The sequence below is a fragment of the Thermobia domestica genome, chromosome 9, assembly GCF_964235325.1.
Source record: "Thermobia domestica chromosome 9, izTheDome1.hap1.1, whole genome shotgun sequence".
NCBI classification, from domain to species: Eukaryota; Metazoa; Arthropoda; class Insecta; order Zygentoma; family Lepismatidae; genus Thermobia; species Thermobia domestica.
The window spans coordinates 67,410,014-67,435,595 of record NC_137462.1 but is presented as its reverse complement, the minus strand read 5'-3'; the positions used below and the strand labels follow the sequence as shown (position 1 = coordinate 67,435,595).

General features: G+C 33.3%; 1 protein-coding gene across 1 annotated transcript in view; it reads left to right on the top strand.

The window, feature by feature from the left end:
* The window catches only part of LOC145660862 (phospholipid-transporting ATPase ABCA3-like), a 157,083-nt gene that overhangs the window by 131,109 nt on the left and 392 nt on the right, over nt 1-25,582 (top strand). The window contains exons 14-18 of the mRNA XM_081726288.1: nt 1,089-1,341; nt 6,610-6,707; nt 12,084-12,196; nt 18,198-18,644; nt 23,037-23,489. Of these exons, the coding sequence (XP_081582414.1) occupies nt 1,089-1,341; nt 6,610-6,707; nt 12,084-12,196; nt 18,198-18,644; nt 23,037-23,489 (1,364 nt within the window). The remainder of the gene's footprint in view (nt 1-1,088; nt 1,342-6,609; nt 6,708-12,083; nt 12,197-18,197; nt 18,645-23,036; nt 23,490-25,582) is intronic.

Genomic DNA, 25,582 nt, shown 5'->3' with positions numbered 1-25,582 from the left:
ATGATCTTGCCAATGTTATTGATATTTTTTTAGCATTATTCAAAGGCAATTGTATAATCATTTCATGAACGGCTGAGAGTATCACCTTCTTTTATATAAGAGTATGTTTGTTTTATGCATGATTTTTGTGTCTTTTTTTTTTTTTTTTTTTTTTGTTGGTGCATGTGTCACTTGTACTTGCTTTTATATTATGTTTATGTTCATTATTTGCATGTTTTTATTCCTATTATACGGAAATTGTAAATGGGCAGATTAGACTGTAATTTCCATTATGCAATAAAAAATATTATTATTATTATTTTAGATTTGTTACGTGTAGTAAAAAACCTTGTTATCGCTCTGCTTGCCAATATCAATACTATTATTATTATTTTTTAGATTTGTTACAGGTAAGGAAAAAAAGGTACCTCTAGGTAAACGTCACACATAAAAAATAATGGCTCAGCCCACAAGGAAAGGGAAAACTTGGGAGAAGTAATCTGTATTCATCTAATACATTGTATATATGATAACGAAGAAAACATCATTCGCTTTAAGATGCTTCTTAGGAATATAATAATACACGTAGATAGTGCGTTATAATGTTAGCAACTGGGCAGTCTTTAGCCGATTAGTCCAGAGAAACAGCCATCAAGACGCCATCCAGTGATTCGACAATGCAAGATCTCTCACTGGAACTACGGCGACAACAGGTCAGAAGCTGAGAATGATTGCCTTACCACATGTAGCATACACCCCAGACTTTGCGCCTTCGAAATATCATCTACTCCGTGAGCTGCCAATATATACGTGATACGTGATATTCCGCCGACAACATAGCATTGAACACTTGGCTTAATGCATTCTTCTCCTAAAAACCAATTAAATGTTACCAGATCAAAGGGTAAACTGAGTTCTTTCAACAAGGAAAGAGACATTGTGAACAATGAGGGAGACTATACCTTTGGTTAATTTTATAGAGCTAGTGACTTCAGTGATGGAATAGAATTGTAAGAAGATCGGTAGAACTTATGGATTAGAACTTCCAATGTTTTCATTAAGCATACGGTTCACTTGATGTTATTGGTGATATTAACTCTTTCTTACAGGTACGGGTTACAACTTAAATATTACAAAGGAGATCAGTTGCGACATAAATAGCCTTACAAAGGGTATTCAAAGGATAATTCCTGAATCCAAAAGAACTTCTGATGATGGCAGCACGACGTTGACCTATCATCTACCATCCGATCAACTGAGAAAGTTCCCCGAATTACTTAAATACCTTGAAGATCACAAAGAAGGAGTTGGAATTGCTGGAATCGGGATTTCAATAACAACTATGGAAGAAGTGTTTCTTAGGTAAATGTCTGTTTGCAGATATACTATCATTTAAGAGTATTTTTCAATTGCAGTGATATCTTCCCGGTAGAGTTTAATAAGAAGGGAATTTCACTTCAAATACTAAAGAGAATGGGATAAATACTTGACTTCTTACCATGATCGATTTTTTCGCCCATAGACAACCCTTCTCTTTGGCATATCATCAGAAGATATTGTTAGGCGTCGCGGTGGCTCAGTGGTAGAGCGTTCACTTCTGATGAATAGGGTCCTCAATTCGATACCAGCTCGCGCCAAGTGAGCTTTGTGGTTATAACGACTCACCAAGGGTAGTCGTCAACCTGGTTCGATCGTTGATATATGAATCTCGAGTGGTAGCAATTGTTTGCATGTAAAAATATCTTTATTAATTATATATACTATTATTCTCACCTTTTCATAAGAATTATAAAGTCGATGAACGGTATCAAATGGTTTATTAGTTGATACACTTTTATATATTTTCATTCAAACTGTCATGCACACAGACATGATGATTAGGTATCCATAAACAACAATTACATAGCAACTAAAAACACTATCCCATAATATATTTTTTTACATATATTAAAAACATTCTTCTTTTGTTATTATTAAATTGACATTCTATTAAGTATATTGCTTATGTATGAGCACTTTCTGCCCAAGGTACAGGTAATTAATAATCTAGCCAAAGTATTTCGTTATATAAAATGTCGCCCGACAATTGGACTGAATATAAAAGTCATAAGCGAGCTTGGCTTTTATCTTCAAGAACCACTGGTCCGTTTACAATAATGATATTCCATTGATTACATCCGTTACATTTTGATCAACCCTCGTATATATAATATTATTTATTTTCATTCGTATAAATACATTCACAATAAATCTTTTATTCCATTATCATTTATCTTTTATTACATTAATATTTATCCTTTATTATTAAAAACGTCGACGCTTATTAATATAATTAACGAGGGTGAAACACAAATTACCATAATTAATAGGTGATGTTACAAATAATGTTTGATCTTTCAGGGCGCATAGAATAACAAATAAGTTAGATGGTGTATTTTAATGTATACATCGTAGCACTAAGATGTCATAATAAAGAAGAATCTTGTTCGAATAACATATAGGATAGCTCATAAAAACAGTCGTCGAATAATGAGCTTAATAAAAATGGACCTTATTCTTAACATAATCTTTGACAATTAAGTTTTCAACACAAATCAATCTAATATAAATAACCTTTGCCTTTTAATCAATTATGAATCGAATTATAATTCCTCACATTAACAAGAAAGAATTAAAATCATTTGAAAATTATCATTCGTTGAAACAAAATGTGATAAAATATTTAACTACTCCTTTAATGTGTTGTACTTCAAAGTCATAAGAATTGTTTTTATTATTGATATTAACACATAAACTTGAAAATAAAAGTTCACAAGAATCTATAACTGATATGGGTTTAACCTAATTTCATTAACGGTAATCAGCTTACATTCATACTTGCATATGATGCTAATAAAGTACACTGTACTGCACAATCATGATTAGGTTCCACAATATGTTGTACATGTGTTTCATCGTGATTCTGATTTTGATACGAAGTGCCATCTCTTGACCTCCAATTACGTCTATCCACGTAGTTTGTTGTATTCTTGTAATTTCGCCCTACATTCCGTCTATTTTTAAACCTATTTTGATTATATGGTCTAACATAAGGATTGCTACGATTAATTAGGTTAGGCGGATTCCCTACATAACTTTGCCTATTTCGCTCGTTTTGATTGCTAGAATTTACTCGGCTTAGGTTGTGTTCCGTATCGTTCACACTTCTAATATTTAGATTCCGAACAGGTACAAAATGATCTGAATTATTCTTATTTTTACCCACTCCTACTTGTTGATTCAAAGCATGGTATTGAGTTTCATAGCATTGGACAAGCATTAATAAATGATTGAAACTCATACATTGTGTAGAAAACAAGATCTGTTGTAACTTAAATGGGAGCAAATTTCGAATCGATGCTATTATTCTAGATTCCGATTGCAATGGATTAACGACTTTTAATTCGTTGTATGTATTTACAACAAATTCAACAACAGATTTGTGCAAACGAGGATTGAAATGTTGATTTCTAATGGTGGCATCTCGATTTGCAAGCAAAAAGTCATTTTCATAATTTGCGATCAGTGCCGCTTTGAATTCCTCATATGTATTGATGTGATCACGTACTGCTTTAAACCATAAAGAACATGGTGGGAGGAATACATGAGGGATTAATTTCATATATTGTGATCTATCTATACACATTATATTGCATTCGTCCTGAAATTTTTCCAGGAAAGAAGTAGCGTTTTCATTACATTTACCACTGAATTTACTCATAGCCCGTATTTCACTCATCTTAACACTTAACTTTACCTTCCTTTTATCATTCCGTGCACTTATTGGGTGACAATTCCTATCCATGACGTGATGTGTCGTTGCACCATCCCTTTTCCGCCCATCTGTACTCTTCGGATGAATTTCTTCCAAAATAATATCCTCATCAGACACAGGTGAAGGCGAAGTCATCTCTGGTGAGTGGGGAAACTCCAAGCGATCACTACCCATATTATTGTGGTATGTGTTGTCCTTAACCTGTAGCGTTCTAATTTCTTCCTGTAGAGTAGCTATCAATTGCGTATTTGCACGTATGTTGTTAGAATTATTGATGACCTGAATCTTTTGCTGTTGAACAGAAGATTCTATTACTTCTAAATCCTTTTTTACATCACTGATTTCTTGGATTTGGTGGTTGTGCTTATCCTGACAATCCTCAGATATTCTTTTTAACTTTTCCTCGAACTGCGAGGTGATGTGATTCATCGTCTGGACAATTGACTGTTTCGTTTCATCTGACTTCTGTTCCATTCGTCTACTTAATTCCTCGTATTGCTTGTTGGATTCTTCAGACTTCTGTTCTATCTTCTGTTCTATCGTCTGCTTCAATTCTTCGTATTGCTTGTTGGATTCTTCGAATTTCTGTTCTATCTTCTGTTCTATCGTCTGTTTCAATTCTTCGCATTGCTTGTTGGATTCTTCGAACTTCTGCTCTATCTTCTGTTCTATCGTCTGCTTCAATTCTTCGCATTGCTTGTTGGATTCTTCGGACTTCTGCTCTATCGTCTGCTTTAATTCGGTAGACATCTGAATCAATTGTCGCTGTAAGGCTAGCAAGATTCGGTCTTCTGATGTCATTCCTGGTGCTACACTATGTTCACCGTTGTCACTATTATTGGATTCTTTCTCAATTGCCTCACCGTTCATTTTTCTTATGATTATTCTACCACTTCTTAGTCTTGTGAAATTTGTATTCATTAACCTTATTACAAAAGTAAATTCACCCTTACTTTGCTTCGGGATATGAATTTATGAAAAGTCCCGGGTGAGGTAAACCAAAATTTTTAGCTAATCCCGGTGTGAAGGCACCAAAATTTTTATAACGACTCACCAAGGGTAGTCGTCAACCTGGTTCGATCGTTGATATATGAATCTCGAGTGGTAGCAATTGTTTGCATGTAAAAATATCTTTAATAATTATATATACTATTATTCTCACCTTTTCTATAAGAATTATAAAGTCGATGAACGGTATCAAATGGTTTATTAGTTGATACACTTTTATGTATTTTCATTCAAACTGTCATGCACACAGACATGATGATTAGGTATCCATAAACAACAATTACATAGCAACTAAAAACACTATCCCATAATATATTTTTTTACATATATTAAAAACATTCTTCTTTTGTTATTATTAAATTGACATTCTATTAAGTATATTGCTTATGTATGAGCACTTTCTGCCCAAGGTACAGGTAATTAATAATCTAGCCAAAGTATTTCGTTATATGGTGGGCAAATACCGTGTGTGGGTTTTCTCTAGGTTCTCGCGTTTCCTCCCACTTCCTACATTTCACCCTTTCATTCATTTCTCATCATCACCTTCTCCGTTAGCCTAGACTTCATGACGTGGGACGTAAAACTTAAAAATTTCATTTTCATTTTATCAGGTATTGTCAAACCCATACCCAAGGGAGGGAGTATTGGGATGAACATCTCAAAGTTCTTAGGCTTATACTGAATGAAATGATATTTGAAGTGCTTATAATGAGTGTCTCTCTTTATTTATTTACTTTTTAACTTTTTTACGATCTTTCCTGATAGATATCGCACTAGATATTGTCAAACTTACAGTATTATGTCTGAGACAAGAAGAATTGTATTTGTCCGATTACATTATCATTTATTAAAGAGAAATCTCTAACTTTGACCTTGAAGTAATTAAGCTTCGCTTCCATTATAGATAATGGTAAGTGAGGGACAAACTCTTGCTAATTCTTTTTCTTTCTCATTCTAGAAAGGGTGTACTTCATATAAAATTTACGTTCGTTATAATTTAAATTTTACCTAGCTTCCAAATTATTAATATTCCATTTTAATACGATAAAAGGGAGCTATTAAAGATAATTAAGATAGATTCGCACTAGAACGGAAGGGTCAAGGAAGGCGGTAATTAATTTTGGTAGAAAACTAAATACTGCTAATTTGTGATCTACGCATTCTATTCTGTACGAACAATATGATCTCTATAGTTGTTCCAGTCAGTCTTCTTTTACTTATGATGCTCGAGTTTCCTTTTTCTTTACAAAACACATCTTTCTTTACAATGCATCATGTGTATTCTGAGTCTATGATCTACAAATTTTTAAATTATTTATGACTCGTTATAACATGACAATTAGGGATTCTACAGGGTCATGTCGTCGCATGAGAACCAGAGGAACGTAATTCAATTTTCGTAGGTTTACGGACGAGAGGACAGAAATATTATTTTCTTAGAGAGATGTGTTTTTAATAAAATGGTAATTGAGCTACATTACAACAGATGATCGACAAGGAGAACAGATGGCATTACGTTCCATTCACATCAAGTTGGGCTTTCAAAATTGTGTCCAAACATGAAGAAAACGAAAACCGCATTTTTGGAGTTACGTTCCTCTGATTCTCATGCGACAATGTGAAAGAGAACTTAACGAATCTAAATATTATTTAAGATTTTCAGATTAGAATAACAGATAAAGTTAAATGATCTTTTATTGTAATAAATATTTGATATGGAATTTGAAGTATTGTGAGAAAACTGTGTTTCATATTGCAATTACATAGTTTGAAAAGAGAGAACATAAAACGTTTCTTTTTCTTAATAGAGCAGGAGAAACAAATAAAAGTGACGACTTAAACACTGGAAAACTTTCCCCTGAAGAAAGGCTAGATATACATTGTGGAAAAGGAAACAATCAGAATAGTAAGTATTGTAGCAGTTACTTTATCGTTGAAAAATTTTAAGTTACCGGAATGTAGAATAAAACTACAGTTGCTAACAAAATCTAGACAGCAGAACTGTTGAAATTATGAAATATTGCGCTACATATATTATTATTATTATTATTTTTATTTTATTTTTTTATTTTTTATTTATTTATTTATTTTTTTTTTTACAATAATTCGGGTAGAAACACTATGCGCCAATACAAATAACTTGACACAGACAAAATCATATATCATTCAATAATCTTTCTATCTATCTATAAGACAGATAGAAGATATATGATAGTGCAGAAATTTACATAAAAATTATTTTGCACGATTAAAGTAAACGACATAGATTTGATTTACTTATTTGTATTATAATACTTTGTCTTACAAAAGCATTGGTGATTGGAAAGAATCAGTATATATCAAATACCACAGTAGGAGGGCGGAGGGTAGGACAGGTAACTAGTTTTCTGTAGCTAGTAGTATTATTAGTGAAGACATGAATTGAGTTGAGCTAGAATATGAAATAAGATCAAAGATAGGAATGGCGAAATAATCATTTAAGATAATAAGATATTTATTTGATGAGTATTTAAGTAAAGAGCTACGTAGAAAGAAAAAAAGAAAATACACAACAAAGATGAGCACTGTATTAGAAAGTTGAGGAAGACGTCTGGTATAGAAAAGTGACGAAAAATGAGTGTAGACTTTCGAAATGTGGACGTGTACAACAAGGGATTTCATTTCATTTCATTTATTTGCCTGCTTCATTAGTTTACAAAACACGAGAAATTCTCATGTGAGCATTACAGTTGTCAGAAAAAAAAAATACATACAATATTATCAAGTACCAGAGCTATACATCATGCATTTTTCTAAAACACAAAACCACATAATAGGATATATTAAGTATAAAAACATTACAATTTACATCTTAATTAGGTAACTGTTTGTACCACACCAGGCATGTACTCACGAGTAAGTATCTGTTACCAACTCTTCACTTAATGAGTCATTTAAATATTCTTTAATGGTGTAATAGCACTTTTCAGCGAGTAGATTATATAACGTCTTACCAAGAATGGAAACATTGGTCATATTTTTCAAGTACAGAGGAAGTTTATTATACAATCTGACACAATTCATGTACACGGTTTTGCTTATATTAGCATATTTTTAATGAATCACAAATATGTCACTACCTTGTCTTGTATTATGGCTATGAACACTTTTGTTAAAGATAAAAAGATGCTTGTTTTTCACAGTAAAAGGAATAGATTTTTAGATGTATAAGCTGGGGAGGGTTAAAATTTTTGCTTCTATGAAAACCTTTTTACATGTCGATTTTGTGGGTAATCCAAAAATTATTTTAATTGCTTTCTTTTGCAATATGGAAGTGCTTACACTATTTTCAGCAAATCCCCAGTGTATTATGCCGAAGTAAATGAATTAAACTTGGCGCAATAAAAGCTAAGAAGTGCTTCTCTCGACACAGTATCTTGAAGTTTGCATAAGGCAAAACACACGCTATTTAGTTTCTTGTTTAAAGTGGAGATATGAGCAGACCATGAAAGATCGTCACTTATGATTACACCTAAAAGCTTTGTTATGCAAGGATATTGGAGTAAGTTAGAAGATATTTTTATTTTAGGTGATATACGCGGTTTTCCTGGAAAATGAAAATGTAAGAGAATTGATTTATCATGATTTATAATTAATTATTCGCTGTTAACCATTTTACTAATTTGTCCGTAAAAATGTCAGATTTCCTCTCAACTTCTTCTATCGATTTTCCTGATATAATCATACTGATGTCATCAGCATATAGAATACATTTTGCTGGATACATATATTCTAATAAGTCATTTATAGATTGTATTGGAGTTTAGTGTTCATTTCACTAGCGAGGCTATATGAGACGTGGACCTACAGTTTAATATGGGATCCGAATAGGATAAGCTTTCATCGAGAATCGAACCTGAATCTTCCGCGTCGAACATGCACAACAAAGAAGAATATCAGCTTCATCGTATGGAAAAGTAATAAGCAAGTGCCAGGTAGAGTTGGGAAGAAAAGAACAATATTTTGTGTAAATAGAAAGAGAAAGAGAAACGTTGAGATTTTATCTAAGAACGAATTGTATCCTGACTAATGTAATAGGATGTATGGTGAAAGGATAGAAAGAAAGGAGAGAAAAGATATAATTGATGGAAGGTGTTAAAATGGATAAATGTTACGCGAAGACGAAAAGATTAGCTAAACAAAAATGCATGGAGATTCTCAATTTGCGCAAGAGATCAGCTAATTTTTATCAGAGTACTTAGATGTTGATGACGATTCCTAACGCTCTAAAATAATATTAAAGCATGTACAAAATAAAATGCAAGTTGAAACAAGAGTATCAGGTAAGACGTGGTGCAATATTACATACAGTTTGAAATTGTGGGTTTTATGTTTAAAGCTTCTTTCGAACAGGGTGACCAGACATACTGATTTTCCAGTACAGTACTGGTACTGGTTTTCAAAGAGCTGTTCCACGTGTTGCAAAGACATCTAAAAAATCGAGAAACGTCCTTCTTTTTTAAAATGTCTTGCGAAATATCCTAATTTAACTTATTTACAATGCTTGAATGTGTCATTCTTTATTCACAACATTTCGAATTACAGCTTTTCCTCAATGATAAACAGCTGTGTTTTTCAACATTTCTCGAAAGATTATTATTAGGAAAGGAAGATAATCAACAAATCATTGTTTTACATTCAAACGAAAAATATGTCACCAAGCACTGTATTGATGTTTAATTGGTAAACAGATGTCACATATTAATTAAAAATTTGTTAACATTTTTTGAAAAAGTTTTCAAGCTAATCGATAAATAACCGTTAAGACGAATCGCATTTTTATGTTTCATTAAAATGTTATGCTTCAACATTCATTAATGTAACTCCTTTATGTTACTCCATCAAATTGTTTTAAATTGTGTTATCAATCTTGTATTTGTCTTTCGTGAAAGTATGTTGAATACCTTCAATACTTTTGTTGAGTATTTTTTTAAGCAAAAATGAATGATTAACTTCAGGTTAAAGTTAAATGAAATCAGAATATGCGTATTGCCGACGCTGTAGTCTATCATATACTATTACACTTGTGTCCTATTTTTCGTTTGTCAGAATCTGGTCACTCTACTTTCAAAGTCCTAGGAAGCACAATGTCGTTAATAAACAGTCATTTCCAGTTTAACACTAGTGAATCCAGAAGGGTCGTTTGGATTGAAGGTCGATTGCTAGGACGATGAACGTAGGTTGGAGATGTGGAAAATAAATTTTATATGTGAAGCAGAATAAACTAGGTTCAGGGATCAAAATGGCCGGGCGCCAGATCGCCATGGTGACTGGAAATACGAGTTTGCCTAGATAATTCAAGTGCAAAATATGAAGGCCTATGTAATAAATTAGATTTGTGTTACTTTGGCGCCTAGTATTGAGATCTGGAGCCTAAGTCAGAAGAAACTTTTTCGAGCAGTATATATACAACCATTGTCAATCTACTGCTAGATGATCTTCCAATTTTGTTTTCACAACCATCTATCTCGGGCAATTCTTTACCATGTTACTTTATGATTTATTGATTTCGTCACACCACCTTGTACGAAGACATTTTCTAGTTTCCCTTCACCTTTTGGACCAAGTTCCAATTCAAGAATTGCTTTTCTCCATCGATCGTATTTCTCTTTGAAATATGCCCGACCCATTGTACCTTAACGCCTTTATTTTCATGACAATATCCATCATTCCTGTCACCATCTGATCTGTATGGTTATTTTCTAGCATTTATCTTTCCATTCTTCGTTTTGTAGTTTGGAGACGGTAAATGCCTAATATTATTAGTGTCTCCGTTTTTATTTGTCAAAGTAGGCTTACATTTATTGAGAATTTTACATTTTAAATCGCTGGTATTCGATTTTCAGTATAAAGTTACTCATTGCGAATGTGCTTCAACCTACGTCTGTTAATTTCTTCTTTGTTACCCTACATGAATCTCTTGTCTTAGGCAGACTTAGGTATTCACTTCTTATTCCTATTCCATATTTTCAACTTCAGTGTTTAATTTACTTGCGAAGTTGTTCAGTTGAATTACTTTTTTCTTTGCTTGATTCAATTTTAACCCGACTTTTGTGCTCTTGAAACTACCTATCATATCTTGCAGATATCTGTTGTTATTGTTTGCAAAGAGAACCGATATTACCAGCAAAACGAAAGTGGATTAGGTGTTTCCGTTTACATTTATTCCTTAGTTTTCCCACTTTAGAAATCGAAACACATACTTAGTTCGTTTGGGAAGAAACCTAGAAGAAATAGTATCATCCTGATATACCTCTCTCTCTCTATCCTTATAGTCTTTGTACAGTCAAACAGTTAGATATTCGATATAGCTTCTTTATAAGCTTTATTTATAACTTCTATATAATTTTCTTGCTTTAACTTGCTTTAACAGTGTGAATCACAGCCGAGGTCTTCAGAAATCAAAAGATTATTATTATTATTATTATTATTATTATTATTATTATTATTATTATTATTATTATTATTATTTATAGTCAATGAACGCAACACACAAAGATAATTTATACTCGTTTGATCATTTTATCAATTTTCTCATCACTTGAATGTGATCTACTGTGCTGTAACACTCTTAAATGCAACCTGTTTCTTAGTTAGACAAGGTTTAAATTTATCTAATAGGAGCATCAGTACTTTTGAAAAAGAAAACAAAAAGGACTTTGTAAATCTCAGGAAGAAACTTTATAGGTTTATATATCTATAGGTGTAATTTGTGTCATTTTTGGTGCAGCATATGATCATGAGATTTCTCCACTTGTAAAAGTATTTGAAAGAAAAAAAAGCTTTTCAATTATTGAATTCAAAGAAAAACTTGGTAAATAAGTACTAATTTTAAAAGTAGCTTATAAAAGTAATTATTCGAGAATTATGTAAAATCTTCACAGACATCTATTTGTGTAAAATTCACACTAATATTTGAAAATTGAAGATATATTCTCTACCATGTAAATCACTGCAATAAATATTATAGCTAATTGAAAGATGAGCAATCATATTGATACTTTAGTGATATTGTCAGTGTTCACAATGGATTAGAACCATCTGGTATAATGTCGTGGTTATATTAATTTCTACACGATTATTATTAAAAGGTAGAATATTGAAAGAGGAAATGTAGTTTTTCTTTTTTCCACGTTCAGAAGTGTGGAAATACAACGTTATATAATGTTCAATATATAATAATATGTAATCCACGATATAATATTTTAAAGTTTTTTCTCATTATAATATTTCTATCTTGTAGCTGAAAGCTTAAATAAAGTTACAGGAATAAAATTACAAATTCAGCGATTTAGAGCCATGATTCGCAAAAAGATGCAGTACACATACATGAGAAAATTTACTTTTGGATCTTTGGTAAGTTGTTAAAAAAAAAAAAAAAAAACCTAGAACCTTTCAATTTGATTTCTTAATCCTCTCTCGTATCATTCGTTTCTCTTGTTGATAAAGAAGATCGGATAGGAAAACTTTATTGTTACTATTTCTAAATTTATTTTAAAACGCATTTCCCATACTTTGCTTGGATGATAGTGTTATAAGATGTCTATTAAATTATATTTTATAACAGTAATGTAATTCTAAATTTATATAGATTACCATGGCCATCATGACATCCTGATGTTCTGATTTTATCATACCGTCCAATTATTTGTGATGCTTACCACATTAGAAACATTCTGTTCCATGTTACGTAGGACGATAGAGATGTCTTACTTTTTTATGAAATACGGTAGTGCACTTACAAGTTAATTGGACTTATTTATAACTGTCAACGTTCCTACTAGTGCCTTCTGTTAGTCCTTCGATAGTTCATATTTGGATACCAACATGAAATTTTGCACAAGATATCTATAACTTGATCTTAGTCAAAAACCGTCGAGACAACTTGTACCCCTTCCCCGAGTAGAGGGAGAGGGGAGGAAGTATCCGTAGACGCGCAAATACTCCATATTAAAGCATATCTTTCGGACGACATAACTACCCATCTACTTATGATATAAGGATGATTGTGACCTTTTTTTTTTTTTTTTTTTGAAGAAACTAGCTAACGTCCGGTATATATTTTATCCCCTTGAATGCTTCAAAAGGGGAGGAAGAGAATTAGGAATTTTCAAAATTTCGCGTTCTTCCGTTGTAAGGAAAAGAGGAAAGTCCCCAAAGAGGTTTACAAACCTACTTAGGGGCTCAAATTCTAGTGAAATAACCGATATTGCAATTATCTTAGCACTCTCGCCAGTTTAGGAAGGGTGGGGCAACCAACGCCATGTTCGTCAACCCCACAATTGAGAAAAATAGTTTTTGAAGTATTTTTGATGAAGAAGCTTTCATATTTTTTTTTTTTTTGGAATGTAACTTATTTCGCAATAAAAATGCATTTGCAGGTGTACTGTTCTCTATTTATAGGTTGCAATTAAAATTATTGACAGTTATTAGACAATTTTAAAAATATTATTAATTTATAAAGCTAAGAGGACAAATTTATTGTAGCTTAAATATGAAAGAAAATAATCTTGCTTGCTTTTCTCTGCTTCAGAGATTTCAAATGTTCTCAGATTCACTAGCATTCGTTTCAGAGAATTACTTATCTTACGCCATGCACTATTTTTCGTTTTAACTTATCATATTATACCGATATTTTATCACTAAATATATTTGGATGATTAAAAAATGAAACATTTAAAAGCAAACGCAAAATAGAACCAATTAATCACTTTACACACTGGAAAAAAGTTATTGTTGCTATTTCCATCAGACTATGTCATTAATAATAATCTTACATAATATTTACCCCCTTCCCCCCAAAAAAGAAATAAAATTTAGATCATGGTAACATTTACAGTTATCATTGCTGGCTGTAGAAACATTTCAAACAGTAAACCGAACTGTTCAAGTATATACGTTTATTCAGCACATTGTCCATCGCAATCACATAGTGAAGTGCAAGGACGATAGGTTTTTCTTGCACCTACAGTTTCTTACACACATTGCTTTGCAGTGACAGCAGATTACTTCAGAATAGGCTTTCGAAACCTCTGGGATAGTTATCCAGAGTTGCTCATATCCACTAGAGGAACTTCTTTTCCACCCAAAGGAAGTAAATGGTGGAATTTCCATTTCGCGTTGAAGACACTGTTTTTCCAAATCATTGTCTGCAGAATCGCATGCTTCACGTATAGTTTAATGCATCTGCTCTTGGTGGGATATTTTAGATTGACCTGTTGCTTTTCGAGAACAAAATTCTGCGACATTCATATACACTTTGGTGGTGCTTGTGTGTCATACAGAAGGATAGTAAAACATTCGATCATTTGGAAATCTTCATCCTGTATTTCCATAGAATTTAACAAGTTATTGAAGACTTGGATGATAATTGACATTTTCAACCAAACGTTCCAAGCCCTGGTCTTTCCAATTCTATAAAATGCTGACACAGTATCAGATCCTGTAAATGTATGGAAAAACGACAATACATTACGAATGCCATCTAAAAAATTTTCCAAGAAAATGCTCAGTGAGAAAATTTTCTTGTTCTTGCCACTGCCAAACTCAAACTAGAGATCCTGAAAACCTTATGACAGCTGCAAAAGAGCGGTGGCAGCAACAACTACTACATCGGAGTCGACTGTAACAAGGACAATACTCTTGTGGCCGAACGGAACAGTTTCTTACTTGTGAAGTCTACTATCAGCCTCCTCATGATTGCTACTATTGAATGTTCCAGCGGACCAAGCAACTCGATCTTCAGCACTTCCTACTAGTTTTTTGGTCACGTTTCAAATCTGGAAACTGCTTTGGCAAGAAGATGTAAAAGTTATGTTTTGTTGTCATCATCGAGGAGAAATTTATTGTACATCTTTGGAAAAAGGTATTGTAGGGTTCACAAGCATTTTCCGCCAACTACCTCTTTCTGATCTGGCGTCTGATTTAAGACTATCTTTTAAGTATCGATCGAAAATAATGTCAAGTGTTCCAAAATTTTGAAGTCGATCGTTTACTGCTTGAAGAAAAATCTTGTCTATGAATTCTTCAAGTACCCTCAATGTACCAGGATGCAACCAATGTACAAAGGCTGTTTCGTCTACAACACAAGCTGTACAATCTGTCAGGCAATCACAATTACTCTCAACAAATCTAGATTTGATGCAATTCAAAATGGCAGATTTATTGGACGGTTTACAAAGCTTTCCAAACTCACTAATTGATGGTAGGTAGAACTGGTTTTCATGTGCAAGTAGTGTAGCAATATCACCATCCTGTCCTTGAGTAGCTACATACAATTTGCAAAATACATTTGCATCTTTTCGTAAGTCCTTCACTTGAAGCGCTTTCGCTGAATTGGTTGTTCCACTCTTCACTCTAAACAATGTTAAATTGCTTCTTTTTATTAGAGAATGCACAGATAACTTCAATTTGATAAGTTTTTCCTTTACATACATATCGTAAGAAGTGATACCTTTCTTATGTCTTCTGAACTGCTTTTCTACTTCTTCTGAAAGTCTGATTTTATTCACAGCTGTAGAGAGAACATTTTTTTTTTCAAAAGGATTGCCATACTGTTCAAATGAATTTACAAAATCACTTACATGCTTCTGGAACTTTTTTCTCAAAGGAGTTTGTGTTCTCTCTGTGCCTGGCATCCAGTTCATTTGCTTATCCACTCTGTGAGTACATGCCTTCTGGTTGTTTTAGTGTGTTGTTTAGAGGTGGTCCAAGTTAAGGCACCATACACAATTTCCATTCAGTTGAAGTTCAAAGTAATCCTACCCCACTTTCCGAACTACAAGTTTACCTTCCTCATTTCAACTACCGACGGCGTATCTTTTTTCTTGTTTAGAGTACACACTACAGTGATCCTAACTATTGTTATTAAAAGCTGATTGAGGGAAAAAAAAAAAGAGTCCTTAAAAACCCAAAAATGTTGCTCCAAGAATATGTAAAGGAAACAAGACTATTATAAATTCTGATTAATTGTTTATATACTAATTATCACAGACAAATGAATAATACATCACTGGGAAGACAATTGTAGAATAAGGATTCGATGTAGAATACGTGAATTAAATGACATTTTAAAGGGGGAATGAAGTGTACATACGAGAAAATTAACATTGAAAAATTCACAATTTATGGGAAGCATTCAGCTCTACAGAAGGGGATTTCCTCCTTATGTCCCTGGTAGTTCGCACACTGGCTAATTATTTTAATTTTGTAATATCGGTTATTTCACTGATTATCTTGAATTTTAGCCCATAACTAGGCTCGTAAACCTCTTTGGGGAAAGGCGAAGTTTTGAATATCCCAAATCCTTTCCCCCCTTTTTTGGGACATTCGAGGGGATAAAATGTATATTAGACGTTAGCTAGTTTCTTAAAAAAAAAAAAGTCACAATCATCCTTATATCATAAGTGGATGGGTAGTTATGTCGTCAGAAAGTACGTTTTAATATGGAGTATTTGCGCGCCTAAGGATATTTCCTTCCCTCCCCCTCTGCTCGTAGGGGCGATATGAGTTGTGTCTAGACGGTTTTTGACTAAGAACAAGTTATAGATGTCTTGTGCAAAATTTCATGCTGGTATCCAATTATGTACTGAACCTCGAAAATCTTAAACTAACAGAACGCATTATACTGTATACTAACCCTTAATTTATTTCCGCGACGAATATAAGGAACTTCGTTTCCTTTTCAACACAGAGAAGAACTATTATTACTTTGTTTTAATTATTATAAAAAAGTATTGTAATCAGAGTTCGTAAGATATGCCGATATTCTGCTCTTTTTAATAGACAGAATACATACATATTAATATCATAAAGTACAATGTCGTAGAGTAATATTTATGGGTACCAGATTTAAATTGTAACGAGTAAAGTCGGAGTTTGTATGCTAATACATATTTAGAGCAGGTAGATTATATGCAGAAAGTTTGTTTTTTTGATTTTTCATACAAAAGTATATTTATTTATGTAATGCATTTTTCAGTGTTTTCTTTTAATATTTACATCTAATATAATATTTCATCTTCGTTACTTATATTTAAATGTCAGTAGTTAAAACGTCAACTCCCCCTTACCACGCCTAGTCTGATGGGGACTGAACTTAGACTTAAACGGCATCGGTTGTGTCACTATTAATCTCAACAATCCCGTAAACTATGGATTGAACACGAATATCGGTAGTTTTCGATTACTTTTGGAACAGTACAATTTCCGGGGGTGGGGTTATTTCAAGCGATTGCACGTATGCAACTCATATAACAATCAACTCGTTTTGACGAAAGAAAGCAATCCGTACCTTAATTCATCAGTTCTGATGCACGATACCTAATACAGTTTCCGGGAGTGGGCTATATCCAGCGAATGCACATATGCAACCTATGTATCAATCAACTCGTCTTAATGATCCGAGCAGTACCGAAATTGGTCTCTTCCGGCCAACCACTTCTGGTACACAATACCTAATACAGTTTCCAGGCGTGGGGCATTTTTTACCTATTGAACACATGCAACCGATATATCAATCAGTTTGCCTTGAAGAAAGAAAGCGAGCAATACTATAGTTGGTCACTTCCAATAGACTTTACCAAATGAACTTTCCGTAGGTGGAGTATATCCAGCGATTGCACACATGCAACCTATATATCAATCAACTCGGAGTAACGAAAGAAAGTAATTGGTACTGGAATCGATCCCTTTCGGTCACCCACTCATATTGCACGATATCTAATATAGTTCCCGGAGGTGAGATATTTTCGGCTATTGAACTCATACAATTATGTATCAGTCAACTTGTCTTGTTGAAAGAAAGTGATCGTTACCGGAATTGATCACTTCCGGTACTCTGGATCTGGACCAAATTGACTTTCTGTGCGTTGGAATATACCCAGCGATTAAGCACATGCAGCCCATATATAATCAATTCGTCTTGATGAAAATAAAGCGATCTGTACCAGAATTGGCCAAACATTATATATATTCAGTAGGCTCAAAAAAAAAAGCTAAGTTTCTTTCGTGAGAAAGTATTCTTGAGTAATAGCTGATAGTGTTAATAATAAAATGTTTGCTTCTCATTTCTTATAGGAAAAAACTTTATAAAATATAGTTAGTGATTTTTTTTTATATTTCTATTTTGCTGCTGTCTCCGTGTGACACTATCATCAGTATTATAATATTTAACAACGCAAGATCGTTTCTATTAACCGGACGAAACTTACTTTTTAATGAGCAAAATATTTTGACGTTTTTATATTATTATTATTGTCCATTTTAACATTTTGAATTAATTTAAAACTAATTTTTCAACGACCCTGCTTCACTACATATTTTATAAAATGATACCAATTTCTTCTTCTTTATTTAGATTGCAATTCTTATTGTCTGGATAATCGTGATGGTTTTCATAGCAACTAAATATCCAGAGAGATATGATAGACAAGGTGCTCAGACAGCAACAATCACTAAATATGGTCATACGAACGTTTTTTATGAGACTAAGCATGATGACAACGAAGGTCCAGGAAGATACTATCACCAATTACTTGAGAAAGTTGCAAATGTTCATTCTACTAATAACGTGACGAAAGATCTTCTCAATGCAGCTGAAATGGAGAAATACGAATTTTGGCATCATTATATTGTAGCTGCCAACTTTAGCGATCCAGAAAATGTTATTGCTTTATCTTCATTATATAAATGGCACAACTCAGTGATTTTGTCTCTGAATTTAGTAACAAATGCTATGCTTCAGTATACAACTGGAAGTAGAAATACATCAATTACGGTGGTTAACCATCCTCTCAAATTTATTGTAAGTAGTATAAATCTAAATACAGGGTCTTTTCAGAAGGAAGTCTCACTTTTTAAATAGTTATAACTCTGTGTCCATAGTTAGCATGTCAAATATGTTTGCATTGAAATATTGTAAGAAACTTGGAGTATTGGTTTCAGTACATATCAATCTTGCTTTCTCGTGCAGATTAATCATTATTATGTGTTGTCACACAACAACAAATTAAGTACATTATTCAATAGAGTATATTAATTAATAAGTAGAACTAGGAATTTTAGGTGCTGCACAATTTTTTCTTGCTATTGAAATGGCCAAATGAGTTCGTCTTACAAAGAAAACATGAAATAAACATTCGTAAGAGCTTTACTTGTACATTTTTGCACTTTGTTTTTCAATGCTAGCACGATTTTTACTTTTCTCAATGTCGTCACCTTTTAGCAGTGTTTAAAACTTTTTTATTCTATTGTCGTATTTTTACTCCTATCCTATACATAACGCAAAAACACACTTATTCCAACAGCTATGCAAACTAGAAAACATTTAAAGAATTACTGGTTGCATAAACATCCAGGCAAAATATTTAAATATTCTTAGTAAACGAGCCAAAGATTTGGGTAGGAACAACTAATAGTAATTAAACAAGGAACATCGAATGTATTCAGCATCATACTACTTTCAATTCAGTGCAGTCCTGCTAGGTCAAAGCTATTGAATAGGAAATAAAGGAAGCTGACAATGTCAAGCTGACAATCTAGGCTATTACTAATACTGGCATTGTTGAGTGCTTTTCCACATTCAGTTATTTATGACCAGAGATACATCCTCACTGAAAAAAGAACTTTAGAACATTGTGTTCTGGGACTCGTTTTAGGGAGACTACATTTTGAGTATTCATATATGACGTATATAGTTTTGGTTATTGTTTACATGAATATTTACATTTGAAATTAGCAACTTTTTTTTTTTTTTTTTTTTTAAATCTACCCCTATTTTAACTGAAATTTTAGGCCTAAGACAAAATTTTGCATCTAAATTTCCTTGCTCTATTGATAAGAATTATTGGCTTACCAATTCCATTATGTCTTCATAAACTTTTGTAAAGCTTTTGATTAGTGATTGCAGTAATAGTGACAACTAATAATAAGACATACTATATTTTATACTTACTGATCAAGCAACAACCATCACTTACTTTTCATGTTTCAACTCAAGTCCTGTCTAAAAGACAGAAGTGCTTTTAGTATTTATTTGGTGGGATTTTGTTCAATTTTTATTTCTGTAGGCGCAATCAGTGTCCCATACAGCGTCATTCGACAGCACAGTTAAAATTTAGCAAAAAGATTTATTTTCTTTCAGGTGTTTGATGAAAAGTTACCTCCTTGAACAATGAAATTCATTACGATATTTCAAAATATGAGTACCTAGGTAAATAAAAGAGATATAGAAACTGTTATATCATGAGAGATTATAATTTATGTATTTGTTGTTATACCATTGAAAGATAATTATAATATTTCTTATTGAAGTGATGCACGAAATCAAGAGCTTAATGTAGCTATTGATATCCATTTCATGTACTCATGTTTTGAAATAATATAATTGATTGAATTTTCATTTTGTGCCGAGTGAATTAAATGAGCAATATATATGGCTGGACTTCCTCATGATTCATGATTAACGTTCTCATGTGGAAGATTAGAGTGGATCACTCGCTAAATTAACTCATATAGCCTCTGTGCTGAAGGAACGTTAAACTGGAAATAAAAGTAATTTGCCGTGTATGTAGTTATAACTAGAGCATTATTATTACCGGTACTATTAAAATTGTATTATTCTAGAAGTGTTATTCTGAAGTTTTTCATATCTAAATTGCTCTAATTTTCTAATAATACGAGAAACTCGTACTAATATATTGAGAGCTCATTTTAAGGACTTTCTCTTAACAAAATCAGGAATTAAGTTCAGTGGAGATTCCAGAACTTACCATGTTTACCGCCGATAAATAAATCATGAAACCAAAATTTATTATGGAAAGCTTTACTTTCTCACAATTCAAGTTAAAAATCTCCTCCTTGTCTTCACGAGTCCCCAGTACTTCAGAAAAGGTAGAAACGTTCTTCAGCTCTAGTGGGTAATATATATATATATATATATATATATATATATATATATATATATCAAAATATGTTTCTTCGCCGCAAAGTGAGCAATCTACAACCTGTCAACCTAATCTGTTATGAAAAAATCATTGAAGAGCAGGAATACTTCATGCATTTGACATGTGTGTTTAGTTTGCCGCTAGAATTTGCAAAAATAACACAACTTCCTATGCGCTTCATTTTCCCCAGGAAGAGAAGTGGTTTTTATGGTAGCTGTATGAAAATATTTGAACTCGTCAGCAGATCTAACATCAGTTATCTTCCAGCATAAAATTAATTCTATTTAGCACATTTTAAGTTAATTATCAATAACATTTCTGTTGCACATAAAAAAAAAAGAAATACTGATGTGACATTTTGCATTTTCCATATATTCTTTTGAAGTTATTTTTGGACATTATCAATCAAAATACAACAGGTGAGGTCCGGTGAGGTGAAGCTAAAGAAATGAAAAACTACAATAGAAGATGTGACTGTAGGCTTCGTAGGTTTCGCATTATGGTAGTATAGTATCCCTTTTATTAGTATGTGCAAACTACAGTATTGAATTCTAGTGCAACTGTGTCAGCGTGTCTTTTCCAAGTGAAGCATTAATTTTGATTATGTTATTCAAAAGATTGAAAGAAAAATAGTTATACAATATCCAGTCTTACTTAGGGAAGATATTGGGAGAGAAACCTCACAAATAAAGTTCTCAAATTTACACTTGATAAAACTGCAGTGGATACAATTCATGCAGCTATCCCTTTCCTGTATATTCATAATGAATTATAAATCTTTTTAGTGAAGATCGAATCATATTTATCTAATTTTGATGAAAAGAAAGCAAGAAATTCAATATAATATAATATACACTAAAAAATATCGCCAATTTAATGTCTTCAAAGTTATTGTTGAACCATTTTTTGAACTAATGGCAGGACAAAAGGTGAATACAACGCATGTCTTGTTATTCATTTCAACTCAGTTAAAAAAAAATTAAGTAACCAAAAATCTCATATTCAGAAATATTATCAACAAAACACAGAGCCTTCAAAATATAAGAGAACATCGTAACAGCGCTAGCACGGTGTACAAATTTCTAGTAAACGCTACATGCTCGGCCGGTATAGCATTTTGCTGCTGGTGTCGGTTTTTCGCCCTCCATCTACCGAAGTAACGGACTTCTAATCAATAGCTCGAACTTTCGGTTGCTAAGCATGCTACTACGTGCTAGCCTGTCGCTCTTGTGAGGTTTCTTCTTGTTTTGAAGCCCCCCTTTTTTTAACACCACCATTCCACTCGAACTTGCTTCTGATTTTCTGACAGTGAATCTGGCATCTAAAAGAAAAGAAAATGTCGAATTAAGACATTTGTGCAGAATGGTATGAGTTTCATGGCCGTGTGGTGACTGAAAGTCCAATCTGTTTACCAATATATCAATCATTGACCCATACAAAGCATGTTTTCAACAATAACCATAGTTTCATCTGTTACGGTAGTAGCAGGTTGGTCAGGTCACTCAATCTTTCAAAGATATCCTACCTCGCCAAAATTCTCTACAAACAGACCAGTATATGTACTTAAATTTTTTAGACAGTCTGAAACATAAAGTAATAATATAGTATAAGAGGTTTCAGCTGCTCTTCCGGTTGAAACTGTGGAGATTGTGGCACCGCCACTTAAGGAAGTTAAGTACTACGAACTACTAAAAGCAAGAACCAATCAAATCATTCAGAGTGTGAGAGTCTGATAGAATTAGCCAATGACACACTTAGCTACTGCCAGTAGTAGACGATGCAGTTAGTTACAACTCTAGCCGGTAGTGTCGCAAAGTCTCTTTTGTTGCATTGTGTGAACGATTTGTATTTCCATTAGGAATATAGGGAGTGGTTCGTCAGAGTAATCAGTGGTCTGAAAATTCTCGCTTCAGAAACTCCATAGATTGTATTTCGTTTTAAAGAAACCATTGTCTGAAAATGTTCTCGTAACATCTTCATTATTTGAAGGTAATTGGCGAGGATCTAACACTCTTTGCTTCAGAATGTTTTGTATGAAATTCAGAGGCAGGGCTGCTTATATGGTTAATATCAATCCAGAATTGTTTTGCATTTTTATTTTTTAGTAAATTTGCCTCATTTCTCATGGACTGTCACATCCGGAAGTTAAATTATTGACCCTTGTAAAACTAATTCATAACACAAGATAAAGTTAGTAATTCTTTGTTCTTCTACCTTGTTGTTCTTAAAATCATAATTTTGTTTATTTCTAGGTTGCACCGTATAACTGGCGGAGTTTACTCTCACTCCATCGCGCAGCGATGTGGATGATTATGATACCTATTGGAATGCTAATATTCGTAGCTTATTTTGCAATCTTCCCATTAGTGGAGCGAGTCTCGAAAGTTAAGCAATTGCAACTAATGACAGGCACGAACAAATTCTTGTATTGGTTGGCTTCCTTTACATGGGACTATTTCTGCTATTTTATTGTGAGCATCATTATTGTTTTTGTTACGTGGCTAGTGGACAATTTGAGAATTTTTAGTGACCCTTCCGTATTGGGTAAGTACGTTTCATCGTTAAAGAAATTAGCAAAATGTTCTATCAGTTGTCTTAACACTTACTTTACTTGTGATATTTCCAACATTTATCAACTATCTAAAACAAAGTTGAAATATTTATGTACAGCTATGTCTTGTATACAGGCCCAGACTGACCGCCCGGTACATCTTTTTTTAAATATAGCTCATCCTGTGCCCCCAACTAGTTCTCAAAATACTGTGATGCTTTTACATGAGAATATGTTTTTGGAAATCGGATCAAATTACTTAATGTTAAAAATTTTATATATATATATATATATATATATATATATATATATATATATATATATACTTTTTGAAAGTAGTTAAAAGAACAAATTACCTAACTGTATTAGTAGCAGTTGAAGAAGTTATGGGCAAGAGTCTCACTCATGATCAGTATCGTGTAATACGGTCCGTTTGTGATAGCATGCAACGCAAATGGACGAGCGATAGTCTTAACACTGAACGCTTCTCGATGAGTGTGTGGGCCTTAAAGCTATACTCCACCAGAACTGCCATACCTCTGACGTTCTGTCCAAGACAACTATCCCTGTCTGAATAATAAAAATTGTAATTAATTATAACTAAAAGGAAAATAACGATAGGATTGTGAAATTTCATCTACTAATTCTTCAAAATACTTTTAACATAACGCAAAGACAATCATTGCCTGAGTTATATCAACAAGAATATCGCAAAAGGCCTATTCTGTACTCAAGTTGTAGATAATGTGCCTACCTTTACGGCCAGGGCAGATTGGGATTGCTTTGGAGACTATTTCATAAACGGTGTCTTGAATTTCCTGCCTCTCGGCAGGGGTCCAGTTTCTATTGAAAATGAGGAATAATGCCTCGTTTACCCTATTTTCCTGTGCTTAAACTGGTTTTAGCCAGAACTGTTCTCCTTGCGTGTAGTGTATGTATATGTATGTTTGTGTTTTGTGTTTTTTGTGTATGAGAGAGAAATGTGTAGTAGATAGACTGATGACAGTCGTCTCATACAGTATGACGGGGCTGGCGGCACAACCGTAGCAAAGCAGGGGCATAATCCATATGGTCTAGTTCAGCGTTTACATTCCGGTCCGTCCTGTGCTACTTTGTTTCATCAGTGACCTCAACGCTGGACATGATAGTGCTCTTACCGGCACTCCTTTAATATCTCCTTCGCTCAGATGCTATGCGAGTGGCAATACACTGCCAATTTTGAAGAAAAGTGGCCCATTGGGCTATCACTAAGTCTGTTTGGCTACCGATTTTTGTCATTGGACTACTAGATCTTTTTTCCTAGCTTGCGACTTGCGTAAAATTCTTGTGTTGATAAAAAGAGAACAGCGAGCAAAATGGTGGTTGACGAAATTGAAAACTTTAATTTAGATTGTTATTTAATTTACCATATGAAAAGAACACATTTATGGCAGCTATTTGGATATTGAATGGGGCTATTGAGAAAAATGTATTAAACGACCGGAATCTTCAGCGTACTATGCCTATGCGTTAATCACTAGCGTAGTGGTTAACGCATCGGCACGGTACGACAAAGATCTCGGGTTTGAGTTCACGGTCCAGTTATGCACTTTTTCATTCTTTGTGTATTATTGAATTGGCACCTCGATAGGATTTGGTGTGTAAAGATAAGTTTAAATCGGTTGTTTTCTTCCTTCCTTAAATGTAAAGATAATACAACTGTTAGTGGTGTTCTGGACATGGACAAGCACAACAGCTAGGTTGTGTTACAAGCCACGTAGTATGAGCAAAAGAACACCAAAGAGTGAGAGAGTGTATGGTTATTCTGGGAGCGAACTGGGTAACGCTCCCGGTTCAGTTATGCACTTATTTACTCTTTGTGTATTATAGAAAAAGAAAATGTGTGATTAATAACAAAAGTCTTTATATATATATATATATATATATATAGCAAAAGTGGGAATTGGATTATAGAAGACATAGAATGGATTGGATTATATAAACATAGCAATTCAATGAACAAGAACAGCTACATTGAACTGCTAAATTTGATTGTTAGATATGGTTAGAAAGTTGCAAACAATTTGTTGAACGCAACTATGTTTGGTATAACTTCCAATAGAGTTCAAAATGACCTAAGTAGCTCTGCAGCAGAGGGTGTGTTTAAGAAGATAAGGCTTGAAATTTTCAGTTCTCCGTTTGTCGCAATATTACTTAAAAAAATAACAGGCATAACAATTTTGAATACTGTTACAGGTGAAAAAATGA